Source organism: Chroicocephalus ridibundus, chromosome 6 (genome assembly GCF_963924245.1).
Source record: "Chroicocephalus ridibundus chromosome 6, bChrRid1.1, whole genome shotgun sequence".
NCBI lineage: Eukaryota > Metazoa > Chordata > Aves > Charadriiformes > Laridae > Chroicocephalus > Chroicocephalus ridibundus.
The window spans coordinates 6,792,446-6,820,151 of record NC_086289.1 but is presented as its reverse complement, the minus strand read 5'-3'; the positions used below and the strand labels follow the sequence as shown (position 1 = coordinate 6,820,151).

The 27,706-nt window shown below is 43.8% G+C and overlaps 1 protein-coding gene across 1 annotated transcript in view; it reads left to right on the top strand.

Annotated features, from left to right (window-relative positions):
* GRK5 (G protein-coupled receptor kinase 5) overlaps positions 1 to 27,706 on the top strand; it is a 170,293-nt gene that overhangs the window by 97,817 nt on the left and 44,770 nt on the right. Inside the window, exons 3-4 of the mRNA XM_063338271.1 lie at positions 9,856 to 9,968; positions 18,432 to 18,509. Of these exons, the coding sequence (XP_063194341.1) occupies positions 9,856 to 9,968; positions 18,432 to 18,509 (191 nt within the window). The remainder of the gene's footprint in view (positions 1 to 9,855; positions 9,969 to 18,431; positions 18,510 to 27,706) is intronic.

Below are 27,706 nucleotides of genomic sequence, written 5' to 3'. Positions count from 1 at the left end.
CGCAGAGTGACTGTGCTGGTGGCTGTCTGCGTTCTGCCATTTTATTGACCTGGTAAAGGTTTAGTCTTGACGGCTGCTTCGGTTTCTACCCAGGCTGGTTCAGAGTCAAAGAGTAGTTTTGCAGAAGTCTTTTCGTCTTAAGAAAGTGATTCACAAGATGTCTCCTTTAATTTCCTGGAATCGAGATGTTTATTTTGTGCTATGTACAACAGCAACAGTTCTGTAGATTTCATAACCTTAAACATTCAAATTACAACTTTTACTGAAATTTTCTTTCAGCACGTATTACTCAGAATATCACCAGGCAGGAGTCTAAATAACAGCACTAGACAGAAAATAAGTTCGGTATTTCAGTTAAAATCTTGAAGATGATTGGACATAAAAGTCCAAATAATAAAAATATCTCAGTAGCTACCTTCTTTGAGGACAAATCATCCAGTTCTGTCATCCCGATCCAAAGCAGAACAAAATGAGAACAACGAAGTGTTTGTTCCCCGAATTTCCCAGGGCACTTCTGAGGTGAGCTTTCATATTTATTTGAGGGATTTTTTCCATTCCTCTGGCCTTGCCGCAGAGATATTGTTGAAAGTCATTTAAGGAGATAAAGACAAACTCCTTTTCTAGTCGGGGTGGTGGTCACGGTTATGGTGTGGGCAGCCCTTCCCCTGGGGCTGCAGAACAAACACCCCATTCAAGTGCTGGGAAATTTTGGTGATGGTGCATCTTCTGTGATCGGTATGAAGTAGTTTGGAGGTCCACCATGCCCTGAATAGCTTTGTGACCAGCCATGAAGACAACAGTTCAGACACTGTGCTCAGGAAACCTCATCAAAGGCATTGACTCAAGGGCATGTGCTTACTACTAGTCATTTGAATTTTTGAACTAGCAGAAGTGTTACATACCTGTCCATCTGTCTGTCTATGAGTCAGTCAGTCCATCTCCCTGCTTTTTTTTGCTTTTTTGTTCCCTTTCTCTGTACTGTTATTCTAACTGGTAGCCAAATGCAAAAGAAAGGATGTGTTTAAGGACATGGTACCTGGCAAGTTCAGTTAAAAAAAAAGGTTTTGAAATATTCCCATTGCACGTTCACAATCCAGATTTCCTGACGATTAATCATGGTGCGTGCCTTTCCACTGTCGTGCTGATGTTGGCTGTGGAGCCGAGAGACAGACTGAGTGTTTTATTCATGTAAATTGTGCTTGACACAGGTGGGAAAACTCGGCATGATCGATGACCCACTGGAATTGGTGGGAATCTCTGCATCCATTTCATCAGGCTTAAAGATCACCTTCGTTATTTTTGAGAATTGTTTGTCATCTTTCCCTGCACCCTGTACTTCATGCAACAATATATATTTTTGCTTCTATGATTTAAAGGGGCTCAAACATTAATGGCAGGTTCCATCTTCTCAAGCTAAACCTTCTTGTGACCCTGCAGTATCTGCAGTCCGCGTTTGAACTCTGGGCTCGATCAGTGACCCACGTGGAAAGGATGCAGTTGCCTGAATGAGTAATTTTTAGAAGATACCAGAATTGTTGGAGGAGGGCTGGAATAACTCGGCAGAGTAACTCAGATTTTGTTAGGATGAGAATTTGTCTTCCACTGGCGAACAGCCTGGTCTCAGGGCAGAGCATTTGCTCTTTGCCATTTGACCGTGCTCCTGGCACAAGGCTGGATGACCAAATGCCTCCCCTGAGACAGCTGAGGGTCCCTCCCCAGGCTCCGGACCCCACTCGTGTTTTTCTGTGCGGTGACTATATTGAGCTCACAGGATCTCGTTTGATCCTCCTGCTGCAGCTACAAAAAGGGTGGGTGGGTTGTTATCACTCCTGCCAAAATCTTTGTCCAAAATCAACAAAGCCACATAAGGGTTCTGGTTCAAGTACTCGTACAAACATATTTATGCAACTGTTTGTGGGATTTGACTTTCAAATAAAATTCCATGAGCAAAGCTTCAATACAGCTGCTTTCAAAAAACAAATGAGAAGATCCATATATATCACCGGAGTGTATTTAACTGCGAATTTGCTACAATATTCTCCAAACATTTTTTACATATTGGTCCAACTCTAAGGTTTGGACTGTTTCCATCTTCAGTGTAATGCTGCTGTGATGTGTGGAGTTTATCCCTGTAGCGTAATACCATGAAAAGAGTGGAAATAAGGAAAGTTATACAAAGCAAACACTGTCTGCGTCTGAATAATTACATTAGATGTTCGATGATCAGGAGATTCAATTTTGTTTGTTTTAAAAAAGACAGCTGACAAGCAGAGAAAATTAAGTTGGCAGGACTTAAAACCAGTTTGGAGTAATTCCATTGTCTCAAGTAAGCTTGATTGCATTTGTATTTTTAATTAATTAAACGTGGATAGCCAGTGCCAAAGCAACCTTCCCTGTAACAGCATAGATGAGAGTCTCCAAGTCTTTTTTGTAGAAAAACTTAAATTTAAGGGGAAAAAAATCAACCAAGGCCAAAAAATGTGTTCTTCCCTGGGGCTTCATGTGTAAGGTCTAGAGTGTTCTACAGCGATGAAGTGCTGGTTTTAACCGCAGAGCGGGACGAGCTGCTGTTTGAAATAAGGAATCTATCAAGCCATTATCCTGTCATAAGTAGTAACAATTTCCGTATTTTATTAAAAATAAAGAAAGCAGATGAAATATTTATTGTTAGAGGGAGTGTGCTTTTGCCACCAGCAACACAGCTTCATCACAGCCCTTGGCTTCAGAGTTTCTGTCCTGCACCTGCGCAGCTCTGGCCCTGCCAAGATCAACACTCTCCAAGACAGGGGCTCCGTCGTCATTTTTAATCTCTGTGAAGTGCCAGGTGAAGTTATGGAGCAGTATAGTGGTTAATGTATAAAAAGACTCTGCTGTGCTCTCTCGGACTAAATTTCCACTCCGGGGGTTTGCATTGCAAGTAAATAGCAAGGAGACACAGGGCTATCCGGTAGCACTCTGGGCTCACACGCTTTGATATACTTATTCTGGCCACGCTGCTTTGAGGTAGGGCAGTACCATTAGCCCCATTTTCTAAATACAGCATGCCACTGAGGTCTGCAGGACGCAGAATATTAGTTGTACTGGTAACTGAACTCCCACGGGAGCCAAGCTGCTTGTGTTGGGCTTTTATAACGTGACTTACTGCCACAGTTCCTGGGAATTTTTGCATGAACTGAAAAAAGGCATTTTTATTCCTGTCTTGTATTCTCTGACCATCTGGCTTGCCTCACCTTCTAAATGCATTGCTGGAGACAGGGCAGATGGAGAGTCCTCAGCTTTTCACCAACAGGTTTCCATATTCAAAAAAACAAAACAAAACAAAAAGAACCAAAACCTCACACCAAAGAAACCCAAAAACCCAGAAAAAACTAGACAAAAATGACAAGAATCTTCCCTTCTGTTGCTTCCCCCATTCCTGCAACATTCCCATGAAAAGGAGATCCCTCACTACCTTACTGTACATGCGCTTGGGCGCAGTTCTACAGTTTAAACAGCAATATCTGTGTTTCTTCATCAGAAATGGGCCCATATTTTGATTTTCTCAAAGAAAGAAACCTGATATGTTTTTCACTGCAAGTACATGGGTTCCCAGCAAAGTTTAGGAAGCTCTGACTGACCGTGACATCTCCAGTTCTGAAGGCCATCAAAAAATCAGAAGGTAATAAGTGGGTCTGCAGAAGCCTTGATGCAGCCAATCTTGGGATCTTACTTTTGAACGTAAGGATTATCTTTTGTATTGAAGCGTATTTATTAGAGATGGAAAACCATCTTTTATAGAATGCAAGAGCTAATGTTCCAGCTTTCCAGCTTATTCTGAAATACAAGAGCAACACAGACACTGTTAATAATGCAATCAAAGCAATTTAAATCCTTTTAAAGCATCCACAAAGGAGCCTTTGATAAGAAGCAACTTTCATAAGCCTCAAAGACTAGGCAGTTTAGTGTGTACTGTTTATTAAGTTTATATGTAGACAGTGGTAATTCCACTTTCAGCTGGCGAAGAGCAGCAGTAAATTATAAGACATATTTATAAGCACTAGTGTTAGACTTGCTGGTTTTAAATTAAAAATGTATTTATATTAATATGGCTCTAAATGGGGTTATTCAGTGTTTAAAGACGCAGTTTGTTTTCCATTATTACCTTGACTGGACACAAAAAAAAAATCTGTAAACTTTAAAGGCTTTGGTCTTTTTTTTGACAAAAAGAAGGAAATTGCTACAAGTGCACACTGTACAGTGGGCTGTGAGAGTCTGTTTAATTCAGTCATGTGGCATATTTTTTAATCTTGCTTTTAGTTCCTGCTTTTGTCCTCCTTTTTCATTGTGTGCCCCTGTAAGAGAGCTTACATGTAGGAAGCAGAGATGGGCAAAACAACCAGAAATGGATTTAGATTTGGGCTGGGGTGGTTTGGATCTCTTTTAGCAGCATCTCCCCTGAGGTTGAATGAGGAGGATGAAGTGTGTGCGATTGTGGGACATCTCCAGGTGAAGTTTCCATCCATCTCAGGGCTGGAGGGCTGGTGGGAATTGCTTTGACAGGCCTCAACCGCTTGGAAAAAGAAAGTTTTACTTTTTGGTGTGCTAACAGTCTTACGAACTGACTACTAGCCCCTTCTGGCTCTGCTCTGCTCCCTATTGTCCAGCTTGAGCATAGGGACTGAGGGTTCCCTTGTATTCAAAAGCTTTCTCCCAGGAGTTTGGTGTGCTTTTTTGTTGTTCTGGACCAAAGCAGGCTAGAGGAAGACAGCAGCAGACAAATAATAGACTTGGATCAACATCTGTTTGAAAGATTTTGATTCACCTGAAATAAAAAAAATATTGGGAAGGGAAGATGAGTTCTTGTCTGGGGTCATTGAGCACGAGGAGGGAAAGAACAATTAATTCTTCCTGCATCCAGTTTAGTATTTCCAGGTGTTAAGCAGGTTTGTTTTTTTTTATTTGCGTGGGTTCGTTTTTGTTTTTTGGGTTTTTTTTAGGCAGCAGAATTATGTTGCATTTGAATCTTACTCATTTTTAATCCAGGCTGATTTAATGCCAAGGAGAGCAGAGATCCAGAGGCCAAGTCCAAATTTTCCTGTGCAGCAGCATGGTGCATGTCTTCTTGGCGATTCTCCAATGCATTTCTTTGAAATATCTTCTCTTGGGATTCCAGTATATTAAAAAGAAAACTAAAATGCTACTTAATACATAGTACATAAGTGCAATCATTGGCCACAGCAGTAATGACCAAAAAGCCAAAAAGATTTTCCTATATTTTGTAGGCTTGAAAAGTGAGATTTAAACTGAGCTCATCCCGCCCCGCAGACATCTACAGGAGGAAACCTCCCCAGCTGGTTGCAGGTGTTGGATTAGTAGCCCTTCAAACAGAAGTACGGCTTTCCATAGCAGCCTCTCTTAGACACCTGCAGTTTACGCTGAATGAAACGATATCAGAAAAGACTGGTTTTCAACCAAGAGTCGTCACCCAGTTTTGTAGCTCACAACTAACCCATCGAAACCCACGGGTATATTGCAAATGGGAAAGAGGAGGGGAGACCCGGTCTCCATGTTTCCAAAATTGCTAAGGTGATATTTTTGAGCCAGTAAAAAAATGCTAAGTATTTAAATGGGAAATTAGGACGAAAAAATCTTCACAAGGTACAGGGAGATTTTAACTAATTAAATTTTTTTTTTTTTTCCCTTTTACTTGGAAATCAGAGATTTTATCAGCAGCAAGTTTCTTTATTACCTTGGTTTTTTTCACTTCATCGATGGCATGTTTTGATCAGTACGAAAAGTTATTAATAGGACTGTTTTTCCTAGGTGTGCGCTTAGATCTTTTTCAGAACCTTACCAGAGTATCTGCCAGGCAAAAAATTTGGCCATAGACTTTGAATGGTGATGGCGTTACCTGTATGCAGGTGTAACTATTTTGGTAGGTTCTGTGTACTGGGTGCTCCTTAAAGTAGTATTTCAAGACATAAGCTATGAAGTAAAGGGAAAATGAGTCAGTAGAATTTAGAATAAATGTTATTTATCTTTATTTATCTTATGAATCTTTATGATGGCATTTTGTATAATACCTTTTCTATATTAATCTGTGTCGTTACTATGTTAGGAAGATATTCACTTGCATGAGCACATTGTCTGCCAGTCATATTTTCTAAATGAAGAGCTTGGCGTCAGCGGGAAGCGACTGCTTTCCTAGAGCCGTGACCCACCCAGCTTTTCACCCCTGTTTTGGGTGACTTTGCAGGTGTTAAACAGGATTGCGCTGAAGCAGGAGGGTCTGACTACCAAAGATACCGCTCTCAGAGCTGTTTTAGTTACACTTCATCATCATAAGCATATGGTTTCACTTCCAAGTGTTTAACATTTCCATTTCCTCAGGAAATCATTCTTTCTATTTTTTAAACTTTTGAAACTGGATGGATATTTTTACTGGCAGGCAGACCGAGAGCGACACGACGATGAGCCCCAGCCCAAGGGAGCCCCTGTCTGCGGTATCCGCATGGTTCCATGGTTCTCCATCCCCTCCCCTGGTGCAGCAGCTCCTGGGCACAGCTCAGGGTGCTTCAGCCAGGCCTCCGGGGCACAGCACGCTGTTAAAACACTTCTGCTTTCCTTCTTTCCTTACTATAATAAAACTATGCACTCCTTTTTTCTGCTTTAGCTTCTTAGTCCACTCCAGCGCCCATGCATCCCAAGAATTAGTTGAGAGCAGACTCCTTTAGCTGACTTAGTGAGGCCAACGGCAAGATCAGGGCCTAAGAAAATATTTTGTGTCACCTACAAGGAACGAAAGCAGTTGCATCATGTATTTATCGTCTGTATTGGTATATCCAGCACTTAAATGAACATGACCGAGGAGGGGATGGCTCCAGGGGACTGCTCTGGCTCTTGTGTTTTCAGAGATTATTTTTGGTATTTCCTTTTTCCTCATTACGAATGGGTCCCCCTTTCTCACGTGTTGGCCAAGTTATGCACTGTAGGAGGAAGTCTGTGCTCATGTCTGCTTTATGTTTTATTTATCCACATATGTAATAGTGTTTAGCTGCTTGTTTGCTTTTCCTGCTGTGCTATAAAGTACAGTTCTTGGATGTGTTATTTGCACACTTATTTAGCTGATATCACTAGCCCTTTTGTTAGAAGAGCATCCTCTGCTACAGTGAGTGTCACCATATCATAGCAACTTTGATAAACTAACTGCATTTTGTACAACAAGCATTGCCACTGTGCGTCAAATAGCGCTGTACAAGAGAAAATATAGGGCAAAGTGGCTGATTAATGTATTTGTTCTTTGAGTTTTATTCTGTTACAAATTCAGACAGTCGCAATTTTTGCACTGCTTGTTTAACATGAGGAGATTGCGGTGGGTTTGGGCTTCTGGAGGGACTGAATTTGCAATTGCGATCAGGCAAGCTGTGTGCTACTGATATCCAGGGTGTATATTTTATTCATGCCTTCATAAGAGTTGTTATTCAAGGTAGCAGAAAACAGCATCAGGCAGATGTACTTCAACCTCCAGACCTGCCGAGAGAGCTCACCTGAGCTGCGCAGCCTCTGACTTTGTGCCAGGCTCTGGGACATTGTGAGTTGCGGTTTTGGTCTGCTCAGGCACTTACCAAACTCCTTCCCTTACCTTAGCGCCGTGCATGCCTGCACATTCCTTCAGCAGTTACCTTCCCACTAAAAAAGCGACTTGGTCAAATGGCACAAGCTTGTACGACTCGCAAGGACACCCCAAGGCTGCTCAGCGTCCAAACGAGCCCGCTGGCTTTCTCGCCATACGTGTCTGTGTCGGGATGTTCCATGCTGAAGGCTCCAGCTCAGGCAAACAAACCAGTGCCGTGGGCTTGCTGCTGATAGTTAGATAGGTCAAATTAGGATTTAGTCAGTGATTCTGATCCAGTTTTATTTGCTAGAGGGTATCAAAGCACTGCAATCTTCTGGATAGATTGAGGGATCCAAAACAGACCGGCAGTACCATCCACAGAATCACAGAATCACAGAATGACAGGGGTTGGAAGGGACCTCTGGAGATTATCTAATCCAACCTCCCTGCCAGAGCAGGGTCACCCAGAGCAGGTGGCACAGGAACACGTCCAGGTGGGTTTTGAGTGTCTCCAGAGACGGAGACTCCACCACCTCTCTGGGCTGCCTGTGCCAGGGCTCTCAAAGTAAAGAAGTTCCTCCGCATGTTTAGGTGGAACTTCCTATGCTCAAGTTTGTGCCCACTACAGCTTGTCCTGTTGCTGGGCACCACTGAAAAGAGCCTGGCCCCATCCTCCTGACACCCATGCTTTAAGTATTTATAAGCATTGCTAAGATCCCCCCTCAGTCATCTTCTTACAGAAAAAGACCTCCAACTAGACTCTGTGCCCCATTGTTCCAGACTGCTTCAGGAGACCGAACCAGAGCAGGACCATACTAAATTAAAAGCACAGTCCAGCTAGCCCCAGCCCGTGTCTCCAGTGACCACCCTGTAGGTGCTTCAGGGGCCGGTTCCTGAAGTACAGCCATACCTGCACAGAGGCGCAGCCCTGGGCAAGCACCCTCCTTCCTCTTGCAAGAGGCAGCCTTGGATGCTCCTGCTCACCTGCCACCCAGCTACAGGTCAGCAAGTCCAACATCTCGTACTGCATTTTCCATTCAGGAGGGATGTCCTGCCTTTGCAGGACGTGGTCCCCAGACTATGACCTGTGATGAGCAAGCTGGGTGCCTCCATAGCAAAAGCGAGCCCTGTGCCTGCAGATGTTCTCCTTGGAGTGGATGGAGCCGAAGGGGGACAAAGCGAAGGGGGAATAAAAGACATTGCAGGAGCAACTCCAGGCCTGAGAGAGAAGTAACCAAGGCACTGACAACTTGTGTGGGTTTCGTATGTCTGTTTGCAGTGCTATGTTATGTGTTTAGAAGCCGGTTGTTTCCATAATAACAGCAAGTGCCATATGGCAACGAGGAGGGTGGTGAGAGGAACGCTCAAGGAAACACAGTATGTTGTTTGACATGTGTGTGCTTCTAGAGGAATAACGTGTCTCGAGCGAGTACTGCTGCTCCAAACAGGCTGGGGGATCTGCTGCTCTCACCAGAAAAATATCCAAAGTCCTTGGCATTTGTACTGGTGCAATGCCAGTTAACGATGCCTGCTCTCCCTGTTTTCCTGCAGGTAGTCACTGTGATGGGTAAAGGCCCTTTTGCTTTACTGGGGGTGATGGTTCTGGATGCACCAGCACAGAGGAAAGGCATTTAAACATGGCGTTTAAGGGGAAATACAGTTCTGTAAAGGAGTGCGGTGTGAAACTGAAACCAGCTAGATGCCATATGCTCCATCCATTCGTTAATGCTCAGCGAGTAAATAGAAATTTTGAAACCTTTGAAAAGACATAATTTGCAATAATTGTTTAGCAGAGAGTGGGTTGAGCATTTCAAGAGACTAGGGGCACTTCGCTGTATATCTAGGAAGCATCCAGGAAGGTCTCCACAAATTCCAACTTTCTCTACCCTTTAATGTATGACTCACAATTCAAGGAGTTGTAATTTGCTCCCCACATTCCCACAATGTCTGAGCCGTACCTTTGCAGAGTGCATATATTTCCACCACAGAAAAATGTGAATTTATTTTTTCATAATAGCTCAATGGCTTTTGCGGGACTCTTACCAACATCAGCCCTGTAAAACTGAGCCTCTCTTGTGTGAGTCTTAAAGCCATTAATTATGTTTGTATTGGGATACCCGAAATGTGGTGGCGGGGAGAAAGCAGCAGTTCTGATTTGGGGTCGTAGTTCTGCACTCATTTGCAACGCTTTAAACTCCTAACCAACCCAAAAGGCAAAACTCTTCTAACTTTCATGCTTCTCTTCTTTTTATTGCCTCTAGAGAGAGATTACTGCAGCATATGCGAAAAGCAGCCGATTGGAAGGCTTCTCTTTCGGCAGTTCTGTGAAACTCGACCCGAGCTCGAGTGCTGCATTAGGTTCCTTGACGCAGTGGTAAGTCAATCCTTGTGATATTTTGGGGTGCTTCGTGGCACAGAGGAGACTCCCCTGACCCCAAGAAATCGCTGTTTCATGGGATGTGATTTTGTGTCTAACACACCTGAGCAAAGCAAGGAGAGGATGGGGCTGACCTCGTCAGCATCCCAGCATCATTGGCAGTACGTGGGGTTGGTACCAGCCTCGGGGAGCGCAAGCCACTGGAGCGGGAGAAGGACGGGCACCCTGGAACAGCATTGGCGTAGCCTCCCTTCATGTCAACGCCCAAGCAGCTGAGCTGCTGTGCGTAATGTCTTTTGATGTGGGTGAAGCCTGCAGTGCTGGGAGGCACTGAGAGGAAAGGGAAGATGATGAATGGACTGACAAGAGACGATGAGGAGTATGATAATACTACTATCTATCTCTTACCAAGCCTTTTCATCGGTAGTCTTCAGGGTGATTTACAAAGGACATCCTGATGGTTATCCTGGTTTTTCAAATAGGAAGACAGAGGCACAAGGTATGGAGTTGACTTGGTTGAGGTCACCAAGAAACAAATATGCTCCATTTTCCGCATCAGTGAGCTATCAGTTAACTGGGCCACTGAGCAAACTCCCGCCAGCCCTGGGGGGACCTGATGCTCTTTCCCAATCTGGCAGCACTTGGCTGTGTGTAGTGCCAGCAGGAGAAGCTGTTCACAGTCGAAAAGTCTCTCGGTGGCTTTCTTGCTGGGAACCTGCGGAAGGGTAGGGTGTTGATGAGCCAAAAGGCTAAGTCATACCAGAGAGGGAGATGAACTTGTCACTGCTGAGTGTGAGTGTCCGGGGGGCTTCGCTCTCTGGATAACACTGGCAGTCACAAGCAAAATGACGCATACCAACAGGAGTATTTTTTTTTGTTTGTACCACGGTGAAGCTATTCTGAAGTATAGGGAGATGTGAGGATCCCACTGAAGTTGTGAAAGTAAGGGCCTGGGAGAGGACACATGGTCACTTAAAGTTTATGGCAGTACTGCAGTATCTATGGCAAATCTACAGCATCACAGAAATCGTTGGATAAAGTCCTTTTCAAATCAGTTTTAGGTCGTCACAACTTCTACCTGATATTCCTAGCACTGGTCATGATTTTCCCCAGTGAAAGGTTTAGCCATTGAGGTACGTGAAACTGCTACATCTGACAAATGCTCTGTGCAGCTGTACTCAAGGGCAGGCGGGCAGGAGGACATTTCGGGTACCCTGGGAGTGTTTGTCCTGTGCCGAACTGGCATCATCAGGTGAGGCATCCGCCGCTGGTGACACAACACGTGCCCGTCCAGGGGGAGGCATGCCCGCAGAAATGCCACAGAAAGTGTGATGCCCGCAGCCCCAAGGAGACAGGCGATGGCTGTCGCTCTAGGAAGCCGCAGAAATCCTTTGGGAGACAGCCACAAAAGCTTGCTTCCAAGTGGTTTTCGTTTCAGACAGAACAGACAGAGCCGTCCTCAGTTTGGAGACGGTTAGCGAGGCTCTGAGCTTTTCTCACGCCCCCTTGCAGTGGCCGGCATCACATTTTGGTTCCAGCAGTGCCCAGGGGCTGGGGAGAACAAGCCCACGTTGTGCGAGCCCTGCACACACCTGGCAGCAGCACCCAGGGCACACCGGTTAAGCTGACAGTGGTAATAACATCTGGCCAAAAGGAAATGTTACTGTCCCCCCGTGTGTGTGTCCCCAGTGCCACCAGCCCCAGAGCACTGCATGATAACCTTCAGGCTGGCGTGGGGTCATGGCTGTAGCACTGCCCGGCATCATCTCCAGTCTCTCCCAGTCTCTCCCAGCATCTCCCAGCAGCGCCGGCTGCCCAGCCCGCCTCCAGCTGCGAGAATTGAGGGCACTGTGTCATTTCATTCTCCCGAAACCCTGTGGAGTGGTGCCAAGCACTGAAACTCCGTGTCCTCCCAGCATCCGTGCAGTGCAGGCGACACCGTTCCTGCGAAAGCTTGTGGTGGGACTGGCTTTGTTTTAAAGCTCCCCCCCGAGCACTCCCAGACCGATATCCTCAAATCCTTGTGCGAGGGTGTCCTTTGCACCCATCCCTGGGTTGCTTCTGCAGAATGGAGCTGCCCTCCGTACCTTTACTGGGCCCGCGATCTGTTCCCAGTTAGGCTCAGACTGGCAGTACGAGGATTTCATGAACAAAATGCCTGGCTGCACGGAGGTCTGAATATTTACTCTGTCTCTCTTATTTTTAATGCTAATTAGCAGCAGCCTCCTTTGTTTATTGATTTCAAATTCTGTACAAGCTTGCTCCCAGTCCACGAAAATCCCTGTATTAGGCAATATTAAGGTCAAGCAACACATCTCATAGCCATTAACTTGGATGATTGCTACTGAAATTCGCCCAGCGGGGTCACTCTGCGTTGAGTGAGTAGTGGGATTCAGGCCAAGTCCTACATTCGGCAAAAAAGTCCTATAATGAGACCAGAAGTTTGACTTTACAGCCCTATTCCGAGACCACCAGGAATGCGAAACCTTTTGGAGACCACCTGCTGTAACAAACCCCAAGCAGAAAAACCCAAGAGCCTCCACTTTCTTTTGACTTAGTTATTTTTCTAACATGAGATGCAAAACCTAGCTCTTGTGTAATATCAAATAAAAAAAGAAAAAAATAATAGAGGAAAATATTTAGCTGTTGGTAAGAGGCTCACAGAGCTTTTTGTGCATTGAGAGGTAGGACCACCTCTCTTTTACAGAGCGCTGCTAAGTAACTTCACCAGGTCATGCAGTAAGTCATTGGCAGAAGCCAGTAGTTGATGCCTCCGAAGTTTTAATACATTTTTTTTAACCAGTGCACTCAACTACCTGCAAAGAAAGCAGCAATCGGGGCTCCTGGGAGGAAACCAGCAGCTGAGTCAGGCACTCAACAACCTACCAACAACCTCCATTCCCATACTTACGTGAGAGTAAGTTTCGCAAGCTCTCTCTCACACCTTTGCTTTCAAAGACTGGTAAAATCAACCAGATCTTCCAGACCAGAATACACAAAGAGAAATAAAAAAATCCCCTCTTTGCTGGGCATTTATTTCAGCTGTTGGGTGAAATAACTAACCTGCTCTGATGTAGTCTCCTGCAAATGTAATTATAGCAGCATCTGGGCTTTTTTGTCTGGGCAGTTAAACAGTTGTTAGGCTGCTTTCTGAAGAAAAAAGGATTTGTATCATTAAATTCTGCATTCATGTAGGTGTGTATCTGTCAGTTCCCTCTGAAACCTGTGAATACCTTGGCCAATTTCAACCAATAATTGAGATTAAAGTGCTCAGAGGCATAAAGTTTCTACGTGTTTTCTGAGAGCAGCGTTTGGGTAATTAGCCACAATCTATCAATTGTACAACAGACTACAAAGTTATGTGATTTGTAAGCAGCAGGCTCCAACATTAAATGATAAAAGCGATAAAAACTGAGAGGTGCAGAGCTTCGCAGCACAGTGCTGGTGGAGCTGTGGGTGTTTGGGTTCCCAGCGCTGCTGTGGGACCAGTAAGTGGCCATCGGTGTGGCTGGAAGTCTGGGAAATGGGGCAACAGCAGCCACTTCTGCTAGCCGGTACGGTAAAGCTATAAGGACAGAGAGCCATCTCTTATTACGGATATTGTGCAAACCATTTCATGACAGAGGTCCTGACTTGACTAGATAAAATATCTAGTAAGAAGTACCGCTGGCTGCAACCTGTGCCTCTCAATGCGTTGCGTGCTTATCTGTGTGCGTGTAAACACAAAGATCTCCTATGAATAGTTCACCAGACCCTTTTGTAGCCATTCAGATGAAGAAACTACACGAACATAAACTATTATCATTAAATGAACATGGTTTATGATTAAATCAGCTCCCCTACAAGCCGTTAACAAAGAATTCACGCACAGCCTTAAAGCACCCTTTGCTGTGCTTACAAATATTTTAGTGACTTCATACAACTTCGGAGCTGTTGAAAGACAGCCATTGAAATGAGGTGTTAGGGGATACGTTTCCTGTGCTGAAGGGCAGATCAGTGCGCAGGGAATCTGCTAGCAAGGTGCGTTTCCTTCCCCGCAGCCCGTGCCTCCAGCACAAGAAGGCGGCAGTTCAGCAGGGACCTCTCGCCCCTGTCCCCTTCTCAGCAGCACATTCCCAGGGCTGCCAGCTCCTGACATCTCCCTCTTCTCTTCTCTCCTGCGATTTTTGCGTGCTGTTATAACGAAGACTTTAGCTTCTGAACTCCCTTCCCTGTTTCATCTAATCACATTCATCATTTTTTAATTTATTTTTTTTTCCGGGAGAGGGCTTTTACCATGTTAATGTGGACCAGATTTAGATTGACTGCAGGAGAACGTGGCTAATTCTGGTCAAGGAGAAAATAACTCGACATTATTTTCTCTTTAATCTGTACGATGTTATTTCTTTGCACTGAAGTCACACAGAAATACATCCTCTGGAGGAAAGTCGCCCCACTGCCTCTCCAGGTTGTTTCTGCTTGTGCTATCCGGGCATGGGGCCTGGGGTGAGAGGCACGATCTCCTCGGGTGGACTTTTCAGCTGAACGCTTCACTAGACATTACACTTATCTAGGGTAAAAGGATGAGCGAGCATCCATTTAATGCCATTTGTAAAAACCCTGTCTCGCTGTTAGGGAGATTTCGTTTGGTTAAGTCCCTTACATGGTATATAAACCATCTGTGTATGTGTGTCTTAAAGCTGTTCAAGGCTTTTTCCATCAGAAATGCCAGTTTGTTGATATCAACAAACTCATTAACTCAAAATGTGTTTTTAAACAGTCAAAAGGGCTCTTTTTGCCCTGCGTTTAAGTATGAAAAATGTGGTTTCAAGTTCACTTTTCATTTAGAAATGCGAGTTATTATGAATCCCAGCTGTTTGGGTTTTGCCTTCCAATTTTCAGTCACAGATTTTAAATCTCCAGCGGAGGCAAGTGCAAGGGCAGTCGCTGGAGCACAGAGTAGTAACAGGGCAGAGCCTGGGGTCCAAGGGAGGAGTGAGCAGGAGCTGGAGCAGAGAGAGATGCTGGGGATAATAGAGGAGGGAGCTGAGAAAGCAGAGGTGTAAAACTGGAACCAAAACGCCAGTAGCCTCCTGCATTTGCTCAGAAGGTGACTCCACTGTTCCTGATTTATACTAAGAAGCTGAAACCGCTCTGGTGGCAGTGTCTGTTCCCATCTCCATCTCCTGGTGGGTACAAGGGACCGACTCCTGTGGCCATGCCATGCTCCTGCAGGCAAACAGCAACTACCTGCCGTGGGAGAGAGTCCTCCCAGATCTGCAGAGAGATCGCTTTGGCTCCGTTTTTCAATTTTCACATATTTTTAAGCCGTAGAGTTTTAGGACCTCAGAGAATATCAAGATGAAAATCAAACACTAGATAAAACGATGTGTCAGAATTAAGGTTGCTGATGTGAGCCCCCGTGGGGTCCCTCTGCCATTGCCCTAGTGATGCTCTCCATCAGTCACAGGCACCCTCCAGCCCCCGAACATCTTGCTTGGTTGTACCTGAGCCCACAGCCCCGTCCCAGAGCCAGCCACAGGGGGGACATCGCTCCCTTTCCCAGTGGAAGTGCATTTTCCCATCCGATCTCACTCAGCCCATCCCGAGGGCAGCTGCTCTGAAGGGAAGGACGGTTCCCACCCCCGTGCCCCCATTCAGCCAGGGTTGCTTCTAGGGAAGCAGGACCCACTGAGGTAACTACTACCTCCGAAACAGCAGCCAAAAGAAAAGTTAGCAACAAACGGCGGCCAGCCCACATCCTCTCGCCATTTGGACTGAAGGATCCGCGCCTGCCCGCAGAAAGAGCCTTCCCTGCAGCTCGTCCCATGCAGTCAGGGTGATCGTAAATCCTCCCCTCATTTATGAGCTATGAATAGGGCCCTGTCTGACCTAACTAGGGCATGGAGAAGCTATTAGACTTCAGAGCAGGAGCCTTGAAACACATGCCTGGATTCATCAAAGCAATAATGGAAAATATTTTGTTCCACATGGATTTTAAGTAACGATGTTATTTCTAGCAATTAGGGATTTGCAAGCTGTAGCCGTGCTTTTGAGTATTGTGGAAGAAGGGGATGTATCTTGTGATTTAAGCACAAGATTGAGAGTTGAGGACCTTGGTACGCTTCCCAGGCATGCGGCAGATTGAGCATGGGGACGTCACTCTGTCTGTCTACATGGGCAATCCTTCCTGTAATAACAGTCCCTGGCTGAAAATGTGCCAGTATCTGTTGCTGAATAGCTTGGAAGTGGCACTGACGGGAGAAATAATAAGGAACTTAGAAACAAAATGAAATAGGCTTCTAGTACTGAAGCTACAGTGAAATCAACACTGTTCACAGTTGGAGCTTATGGTTCCTTCTCACATCCTCACTTGTCTGTCACTTCCTACCTTCACCACCACAGTGTCGCATTTTCTGAGAATGTCAAGTGCAAGTATAATTTCCTTTTATTCCTTCCCAACTGTCTTGAGACAGAACTAGAGACTCTGTGTGTGTATGTGTGTGTGCATTTAGCCCTGCGTATGTTGGATCCCATCAGGAATTGCATTTCAAAACACTGATCTAATTCCTGCTAAACGTCCGTCTTCTTTTGATCTGACCCGATTTGCTTCCTGTTGTACAATTCGGATGGGATGTAGATCTCATAGGTTATCTGTGGCAAAAAAGACATCACGTTTTTTGACATCTCCCTGGTGCAATTCAAATGGCAGCTTTTATTTACTAGGGAGCCAACATATTACCAGGATCCAGTGTCTAAAAGGAAATAAAGGAGAAAGAAATGGTCATTATTGGATAAATTGTAAATAGCATTGAATAGAGGACTCAGAAGATCTCCTATATGCTTCCATGCCAAGGCAATGACAAGGACTTCTCCTTTCTTTGCAGTCTTCTTTCTGCACAGACTGTTACGTTTAAATACAATTATTTTCTTTGATTAAAATACGCTGTTTCTGTTCTCTTTTACATGAAAAACACCTAGTCTGTCTGTGAACGTAACCATAAACTGTAAGGTCCAAATAAGATGCAATTTTGACCTTTTAAAAACTTGTTCCTTCTGTTACTCTTGCCGTTGCTTTATCCCCTAGCAAGGAATCATGGAGAAAAATGCTGTTAAGATGCTGTAAACATTTGAGAGCATCTGTGCTGTAAGAGCTGAAATGACCCATATTCAGATACCATCTAAAAGGACAGGAAATTGGATGAAAGATTTTTTTAAACCCTTATATTAAGTTTTATGAAAACGTAATCAGTTCATCGCAAAAATGGTCACTAAAAGAGAAGTACTGCACTTGCGGATTTTAGGTTTCAGTGTATTTTTCGTTGGCAATAGAGGTTTCTCTGCTATTTGCCGTCATTGTCATTTCCCAAACCAAATCAGATCATAGTTCTAGATTGTTCAGGCAACCTGCTACGTATGTGTATAAATATGTAGTTTCAGACTTAAGCTGCAATAGCGAAATCAGCCCTGGCCAGAGAGATGGGTAATAGCATTATTACTACATTGTGGTTTCATGTCATTCCTAGGTCTGCTTAGCTAGGGTATCCATTACAGCCTGCCTTCGGATTTATTGCATCAAGCTTGGAGCAGTACATACATCTTCCAGCGGGCAGTAGTTCTGAAATTTGTTCTTCCAAGTGTTTGCCAGTTCAGTCTGATTTACCTTTTTCTTTTTCTTTTAACTTCCTCCTCATTTATCATCTCAGACAGCTTGTATTGGACCAGGTTACTTAATTGGTTTGGCAGGACTTTCTGGGATCCTTTTTCAAATACGAGCAGTCATGAAAACTGTTAGGCTGCCTTCTTTTTTTATTTTTTTTTTTCTGGAAAATATTTCGATTCTAAGGCTAAAGCTCTGTATCCCAGGTAGTGCCAAGTGGGAATGTCTCTAAGAACTTGTCGTTGTCATTTAGCCATTGGGGTCCCACGCATCGCATGTTTCCTTCAAATGCCTGCCATGGATCCAAAATTTCATGGATTAACATGTTAGACCAAGGGGAAGACGTAAATAAATGAGAGGGACACAATCAACCAAAAAGACAAATCTACTGAAGGTGTTCACCTGGTGCTTGAAATACCACTGTGGCAAGAATCAACAAACATTTGCTTTCTCTACTACTCAAAGAAATAATTTTACCGTCTGTGTCCATCTTCCCTTTGAGCAAAACCAAACAAAGTTGCTGTCTCTAGTCACTGAATGCTTTCTGAAAGCAAGGCTATAAAATATAAATGACTTACATTTTATTGATGTTAATTAAGAGCCGTGGTCTCAGAAAATGCACCACTAGGGTTTGGTCAAAGTATAGTGGAAGGTTTTTAATAGGATTGTGTGTATGGGTTTTACTTCCATCAGAAAATGGTATTTACCCTTCATATTTTTCAGACAGAGCGTTCCGTTAAGGCCACATCTAAAATGAAGTTATAATGGTGAAATATGAGTGCAAATATTGACTTTTTTTTTTTTATATGTATCTGTTCCAGGAAGAATATGAAATTGCTCCAGATGAAAAGCTGGGAGAGAAAGGAAAGGAAATCATGATGAAATACCTCACCCCAGAGGTAAGGGGCAGCCAAAGTGCCATTACTGAAGGAATGCTGCAAGGCACACCTTTGCTAAACAAGATTGTTATAGGCTTTGTAAAACAGAGTCCTAAAACTTATGGTGGCAATCTCCAGTGAATAAACCTTCAAGTCTTACACAAACAGAGAGGAAAAAAAATGATAATCCAATCCAGCAATTGACTTCTAAGGATGAACTTGAGTTTACCAGGAGCTTAATTCATCTGTGGATGAGCAGGAGGTTTCTCTGGTCTCTTGGTGTGCAAGGTTCTACATCTGTGGTGTAATGCAAGAGACCTCAGCTGTTATCAACAGATGCCACAATTATTTCCTATCCAGCTCAAAAGAGGTGGTGGCATTTCATACATGGTTGTGTAGATGGTACCAGCAAAAATGGTCTTTGGTAACAGATACTGTATTTTGGTATATAAATTCCCTCACTACCATTTGCCCCAGTGTAGCCAGGGATATGCAAGACTTACCTGGGACAGTGTGTTTTGGAGCTGAGAGATGCTATCACCGCTTCTTGTTTCTACCACTGTCGGTTCCTCAGCGTTGGGTCTTGGGGCTGCCTTGGCATTGGAGAGGAGCTCGTGGTAGCAGCTGTGTCCACAGGGTGGCACTCCAAACAGAACTACAAATCTGCTGCCGGAATTTTGGACAGACTGCATTGGGACAAACCCTTTTTTGGGGGGGGGGGGTTCGATCATTTGCTGACCGTGTTTAACTTTTGCAACAAAAGTCACTGCCAGTAAGCAATAAACATCCAACTTCAAACACAAGAACAATCCTAAGATTTTTCCTAACTTGCTTTCATAAGAGTAATCAAGATCTACAATTGCTGCTGCAACTGCTTTACAAGAGAAATACATTTGACCTTCAGGAGAATTAATTGCATTTTTGGCAGATGTCTTTCTAAAGTGCTTAAATGGTACAATATGTTTCAGAGGTGCAGGGGCAGAGCAGACCACTTTTTTTCCAGTCAGTCATTTTCCTACAATAAATTTCAATGCATACTTTCGGTTATCTCAGACTGCACTTTGGGATCTGGTTTCATTTACTGAGCCTGGCTAGTTTCATGTGCAGCCATTGAGCACTGCCAGCATGAGTTCCTGCTGCCCACTCATTAAGGGCATGAAGTTCCACTGCTTAAATCCACCGTAATTACCATTTGTCTTAAATTTTCTATTGATAGAGGAATGAGGGACAAATAATAAGGGAAAATAGCATATACCACTACCCTAGTTCTCATCTGGAAATGGAGAAAGGCATTTTGCTGGTAGCAGGGCTAGTAAAGTGAGAGAAGGATAGTACTGCTTTGTTTCAGATGGTCTTGGTACAGGTTTCCAGATGCCACATCCCTTCCCTGCTGTCCCGTGGCACTCCTGCCATCCTTGTGCATTTGCCAGCAGCCCCATAGTGCAGAAGAAGCACATGGAATAGTTTACTGAGGTAAGTGAATGTGCAGTGAAGAGCAGCTGCTTCTTCATCAAGAAAAAATGGTGGTGCTACACGAAGGGAAATTACTGGGCCTCCAGAGCTGGTGTTTCCATTCTCTGCCATGCCCTGCACTTCAAATGAGACCTGCGTACCTGGTTTCTCACTACGTAAAACGGGCACGGGATATTTACAGTCTGTTCTGAAACTTTTATGGTATTTGCAAGTTACCGTACCATCTTTCAGCAGAAGGAAACACAAAGTTGTGCTCCTTCACTTGTAATCTAAAACTGCCCCCCTGGTGGTGGCGCTTTAATGTCTGCATTGGTCTCGCTGCACTTTTTTTTTCTTAATGGGAAACTTCTGCTTCTTCCAAGAGGGGTGTTTAAGCCCTGTGTAGCAGAACGTACTTCCTAGAGGCGAGGTTGACTGTGTGACTGTGCCATAGCAATGGGTTGAATACCAGGTTCTCTAACAGGTCTCCCACGCAACAGATAGTTAAAAAACTAGAGCAAGGCCTGGTTTAATTTAATTTCTTTTTAGATTTTAGTACCTAACGAAGGTACTCAGGTTAGGAGTTCAGACGGCCTACTGTTCTTTCTTGTCAAGAAAGAGAAATAAGAATCTCCAGAGGGCAGGTTTTAAGCCATCAGAAGTCAACGATTCAATGCCAGGTTAGATGCCTGCAGTCAAGAGGGATGAATCTGGACCCAAATGTCCTAAGGGAAAGGAAAAAATCCTTTTTAGGAGCTGCATTTCCCCATTTAGTTATCAGTCCCTTGAAAGATACAAATTGCCGCTGATTCCAAAGTTGTCTGCTTTCAGAGGAACACTTCTTTTAAGTAGGTGTGTGTCTGTGCTTCAAAGAACCTGATTGTCTTGATATAAAAATAGCGTGACATACAGCTTGACTGATAGAATAAAATTATAGGTTTAGTTCTTGGACAGATAGTTCAGTCTTATAACGTGAGGAGTATTCTTCCCAGAGTGCAGGATCAGAAGCAAAATGAAAACAAAAAGTAGACTTCATACTCTTTAATATTTATACATGATTTTTAGTTCTTGCTTGGATTTTTAAATGTCATACATATTTAACACACAATGTGTCAGTATATCATCATTCTAAAGTGCATTCATTTGCATGGGGAACATGCACTTTATTTAATAAAACATATACGACTTGCACAGCAGAAAGGAAAAGAAAACACTTCCCCAGATGAATAGACATCACACCAGTACTTACAGCCTCATGTGACACACGCAGCCACTGTCTGCAAGATGGTGCTACACCGCGCTGTGCAGTTGGCAAGACTCAAACCTGTGGGAGCCGTGAATTCCCGCGTGGAGACGTCTGTGTGAGAACATTCAGCATCAGCCCCGAGGCCGCTAAACAAGCTCAGCACTTGCCAAGATGATTGAGGGGGGAGGCGCTTTTTCAAGAAATCATGATTCAAGCTCTTCACAGCTTTAACATCCTGAACAGCCCCTATGTGCTCGCTGGGGAAGTTGAGAAGAGGTCTGTCAGCCTTTTGTCATGGTTCACACCAGGGGCAGCATGAGTGGGTCAGGCTTCCACCATCTCCCTGCCCTACAGGCAACAGCGATGACAAATTCTGAATATGTCCTGGCACCTGGAAGGGAAAACAGGTAGTTTAGGCCTCTCAAAGAAGTGGCACGTAGGAACAACCTCCCCAGGGATGTGGTAGAGTCCTCATCACTGGAGGTTTTCAAGATGCTATTGGACAGGGTGCTAGATAATCTCATTTGGGCTCCCTTTCCCATGAAAGGTTGGACCAGATGATCTTAAAGGTCCCTCCCAGCCTGAGCAGTTCTATGATTCTATGTACTCAGTTTATCATCTGGGAAGACATCAGTATTCCCACTCTCTTGCCTAAAGTTCATTGAAACATTCATATCCAACAGGCAATTCTGAACTATTTGATGGAACGGAAATGTAAGGAGTACATGTGATCTTCATGCTTAGGATGCCAAAATACAAGTGTTTTCATGGGTTCCTTAGCAGCTTCACTTGAGTGGTGAGCAGGGGAGTGAAAACCCACAGAAGTGGTGTCCTGTAGCTGTAGACACCGCCCATCCTTGAAACATGCTGTGAAGAATTGTTAACCTACTTCTCTGAGGAGGTCCGACTGTGAGCTGGCTATGTAGGGATGAGCACTGGTGAGGGGGCCTTGTCCATTAAGAGGAAGAGACCCAACAAGGCATGTGCCACCTTGACTGTTAAGAGGAAGACACCAAACAAGGCACCTACCACTTCAGTAATCCAAAGGGAACTCCATCTGCAGGCTGCTGTGGCTTAACAGGAGCAGCACAATGGTTGCCACACTGGTGAGATCAAGGTTTCTTTGACTAGAGCCTTGCTTCTTCAAGAGAGGCTTTAACAGTTTCCATGAAAAAGGCACTTAAAGCTGCCTTCTTGACTTAATAAGTCCTTAGGGCAAAAGTCCAACCCACAGGAAGTCTAAAATTTCTGAGGTTGTGAAATATGATGGTAAAACTGCTAAAAGGAATTGGTCACAAATATTTCTTTCCTGGCTTTTCCTAATCTCAACAGTTGAGTGGGAATGTTTCAGTTTTCGGTTCCAGTTCTGTCTGTAAATGGAAAAGCCCTCAGTGCTTTGTGGAACGGTTGAGTTAAACTGCACCCAGCCTGGCTTCATTACCTGGCTGCTTCTTTTACTGGAAGAGCAAAGAGATAGGTTTACCTTTGTACTGCTTTTAAATTAGAGTTTTGCATCTCCATGCAGCATTTTTGCCTTCCTGCCTGACAGCTGCCGTGCCTTACTCTACTAAATCACTAGCCCATTATTTTCTTTTTCTCAGTAAATCACCTTGAGATACTTTGAGAGACACTATATAAAATGAAATTGATTTGAAATGGCTCTTAAGAAGGTCTCCATATGCCATTATAGTTTATATTTGGACTCAGCTGGGTACTAAAAATGTTACTGAATAGGATGTCTAATGTGTATTGTTATCCCCATTAATGTACTTCACAGAATATGAAGAACAGCAACAGCATTAGTTTTCTTATCTGAATTCCTGTTCGGTCTCCTTTCCTCCAGGAAATGCACAGAATAAAGGCTATGCTTGCAATTTCTTTCTTTTCTGCAAGAGTTTGGCTGGACACAGCAATAACCTCCTTACTCCAGTCTAAGGCTAGCAATGGGTATTTTGCTAAATGAAAATATGTCTTTGTTTTTATGAACAATTATAGGATAAGGAAGGGAGGGAAAAGTCCTGTGAAAGGGAAGCTGGTCAGCAGTGCCTGGCCTTCCACTTGTCTGCCGGCTAAAATGCTCTCTTCTCTCAAATCAGTTTTTTCTGGAGAAGAGAACATCTATGTAATATGGGTGAGGTGAAATTAAAATGATATATGAGCCCTTCTGCTGGACAAAGCCAGCAGCTGAGTCCAGGCTCCGGCTCACAAACACCCTCTCTCAGCTCTATGCGTTGGCAAAAAGTAGTTTTCTTTTTGAACACCATTGTTTTAATCTTGATGCTGAGGATCTTTGCCTTCGGTTGCTCTCTCCTTGAGATTTCCTTCCATCTTCCTTTTTTCACCACCAAAATAAATGCAAACTTCAGCACTTGCGCTTCTGAGTGAGTCATCCTTGCTGATCACTAAAGCCTTCCATCTCCCATAAGGAAAGTTTCATGTATCACTTTTTAATGATTCTGGCTGAATCCTGGAAGGGCAGGTCATACCGTACCAAGAATTGGATTCAAGTACTGAGACTTCTTCCTCTAACTGTTCAGTTTTACTAAATGCCTTCTAGGGAGCATGTTATAATTAGTTTTTGGAATGGCCAAAACAAAAGCTGAATGTCACAGTAAGGGAAGCTCTGAAAGAAGGAAACATTAAGCTTCTGTAAAGCAATCTGCAGAGTTTAATATGAGACAGAGGCTTTGTGTTTTGAAAGGTGAGCCTTCAGGGACTGTTTTCTACATTGTTACCTCTCTCGTACAAATTCAGCTTATATCACTTATATCCAGCGAGTCATCTCTGTCCCCCTGTAAGCTTATTATCTTGCTGATAAAAGGCCAACACAATATCGCTTTTCACTGGCTACGGTGGATGGTCCCTTAAGGCTAGGTCCAAGAGTTATCTCCACAGCTAGTTTTCAAATTTTTCTAAACCCTATGCATTTCATTAATGACCCAATTGAAGTAAGCAATGAATGAAGTGCCTGTCTGAACACAGTGTGTTACATGGATTCAGGATGGGCTGGAATTATTTACTTTCTCAAAGCGTTATTCACTGTGTCCTTTGGGTTCCTATTAGGAGACTTTTCAGGATGCTAAATACTGAAGAAGAAATCCTGGCCTTACTTGAGCCAAGGAGAGTTTTGCCATTTAATTAATTGCCCTGAGACTTTACCCTTTGACTGAATGGATTTCTCATCTCCCCTTTCTATTGACTTCACTACTCTACAGGCACCATTTTAGCCAGAGATGATAGCATTACTTAGGCCTCTGCTTTGCAGCTAGCATAATCGATACATAATTCAGTCCCCAGAGGAATCAATACATAATTCTTGTTGTTGTTCCAGAGACAGCACGATCAATATCTCTGCTGATCACTATGTCTTAGTCCAGGAAAGTACCTTCTCAGCGTACTTTCTGCATAAACTCAGCTTTCCAAAGTTCAATTCTGGGAAAATATCTGGGCAGAAGAATGGCAACCTTGTTACTCAAATTAATGCTTTCTAATCAGAATTTATTTTAATAAGCATTCTTCTGTCACTGGGGCCAGGCTGTAATATAGTGTGGCAGAGGAATCTAAAAAATCACAGTGTTGCCTTGATTAGGAGTCCCTTTGCTGTGGTCTCAGACTAAAAGGCATTTTCTCACGGTTTGCTCAAGTCCTATTTCCTCATCCTTTACCCACTGTTTATAATACAAATGTTAGTTAACTAAACACTTACTGAGGATTTTTGTCTCTTGCAATGGTGCCAAACTGCATGAGAGCCTATGGAAACAACATGGTGTCTGCTCTGTCCCGGTGATGCTGTCCCAGGATAGGTCCTTGGGCAGCCCTGTGTCCCATCCTTCAGATTTCAGGATTTGCAATGTGTTTGCTCAGACTGGTTGAAGGTTTGGGCTGGAGTCATTAGCTACTCTGGTTTTATACTAAGCAGTGCTGTTAGTTGGAGCTCTGCTTGTCCTTCCTTGTTTTTTGGAGAGATTACACTCCCAAGTTCACGTGCTTCTTAACTGTTTGTCATTTGTGGTCAGGAAAATCATTGGGATGACTTGGTCAGCAGGCAAAAGCCTTCTAGCTTCCCTCTGTTTGCTGGAATTACTCTGACTCGACCCTTTGCAAAATGGAAACTTGCTTCGGCTAATTGATGTCAACCACACATGTAAACCTGGCTCACATCTGTCTGCTGAGGCAGGGCAGGCCCCCCAGGCTGCTGTGACTGCTCTCGGAGACCAGCCAGGGCATCAAAAGGGCTGAGGACACTGTGGAAATAAAGAGCAGTCTGCTCAGGATTATCTGAGAAGGGGAAGGATGTACTTGTCTGCCCTTGGCTAATGAATATCCTCTTTATAGTTTCCTCCTCTCGTTTTCAGGGGGTCGTCTTTTCCCTATCCCATCTGCATACTCCTCATCACTGACACTCAGTTCATACGGATTATCCAATGGTCAGGGAAGTTAATTCTAAACCTTTAAGGTTCATTCAGCTTTCTCAGAAACAGCCTCTTCTGCCTGGTAATTTTGCCACATGGGAAAAAGGATTCAGCCTTTTCCAGCTGCCTGAAACACTGACAAGACATCCAGAAATCTGCACAAGATGGCTTTTGTTCATTTGCACAGACTGACATTAAAATAGACCTCTGGTGAGTCCAGCTTCTTACACTCCCAGCACATGGATTGCAGCCTTGGTTGTCCAAACACAGGGAGGCATTGGAACGGGAGAGATGAGGTGCCGCTTTCCGCCCACTGACTACAGGAAGCCCAGGGAGACTTTGGGTGTCTTGTTTTTTAGATGATTAAAGTGCAATGAGGGGAATTCCACGCTAGGTATAACGCAGCGTACATTAAATTACACTGCATGGCATGTCCACACAGGTTTCTGTGCACGGTTTCTCAGTAGTGTGGGACCCTTTGAACACCTGACCTCCACAGCCCTTCTGTCCACCCACTGCGACTTGCAGCAACTTTCCTGCTTGGTTCAGCTTTGGTTTTCTGCAGCTAAAACCATAATGGGTCAACAAATGTCTCTCTGAGCTCAGGATTCATTATGCTAAACTCAAAAGCAGTAACAGGTAACTGTATGCTTGATCCCAACAAAGAAGAGAATAAAGAGGCACATGATGAAAATGGAAGTTAAACGCCCCTTATTTCTCGTCTGATTCCCTTGTAATGGGAAATTAGGATTCTGGAAAAACATCTAGAGACTTCAGCAGCTGAGTAGTCTCACAAGAATGGGCCAGGCAAATTCAAATGAGATGCCTGAGGCTGACATCTTTGGCTGGGGTGTTGCAACTAGAAGAATCACTAAGCTAATAATGTTAGTGTGTTATTTTAACTTGGAACCAGGAATCACGGCATTACCATAAGGACTGTTTTAAATTTCACGGAAAACAAAAATACTTCAGTTCATTAAAATATCATTAGATAAGTGTAAAAAAATAAAAAAAGAATTATTTAAAAAAAAAAATCTGTTGATTACAAATGGATTTAAAAATAACCAGCATGTTTAAGGTGTGGAAATGTGGCACTTCAAACTATTCATGTTTAATTTTTTTCCCAGTAATGCAGTTACACTTACAAAACTCACTTAACCTGCATGCCAAGCCTCAGCTTGTATGTTAATTTATTATTTTTTAATCAAGCCAGACTCTGACCTGAGTCAAAAATCAAGTGTATAGCAAGTTGATTATCCTGGCACAGATGCTGTTTGTCCAACAAGCAAAGCTGAGGAAGAGCGGAATGTGCAACTGCAAACAGTGTGTCATCTCCTACAATAAATGTCTTCCCTCTCCATTCTTCGCTGATGGCGATTACCGTATGATCCTTAATGGATCGTGTGACACAGGTGATTAGGGAATGCCCCGTTTCCAGCAGTGCTAGGTAGTGATTTTGTTTGCTTTTGTGGGCGTTTCCAGTCGTTCTGTGAGTGGGACACTGGTTCCTGCCTGATGTTTATTTGATTCACTTCCTAATCCTTTTCAAGGCCTTCCCGAACTCTCTTTTGGGTTTTCATTTCTTCATTCAGTGTTTTCTCAGGATTTTGACCTGCTAATGGAAAAAGATGAAGGCAAATTCTGCAAAATCCCCGCTACCAGGACAGCCACTGACTCGAGTGCAGCCTGGATCAGGCCTTCATGCATGAGCTACCTTCATGCAAAGCAAATAACGTGTGGACTTCAGCGTGAGGAACGCCTGCAAGGGAAGGGTTACTCGTGTTTGCAGGCTTATGTCTAAGAGGAGTGAATTCAAGCAGGGATCTGTTTGTTTTCCTGCAAGAAAGCCATTCAATAATGTTGAGGTTGTAAATGAGTGTTTATAGATTTAGGGATTTTTTTTAATGGAACAAATGACATTTGGTTTACCAGAGGAAGCCAAGCTATGACTATTGCAACATAAGGTTGCTTGCTAATGTTTAGGCTATTCATCAGTGCGGGAGGACGTTAAAAGGTAGAAAGGTTCTGATAAGAGGCTGGACACTGGATGCTATCCAAACCTATCAAGCACACGTGACGAGAGAAAAAAACTTTCTGAGAACAGAAGC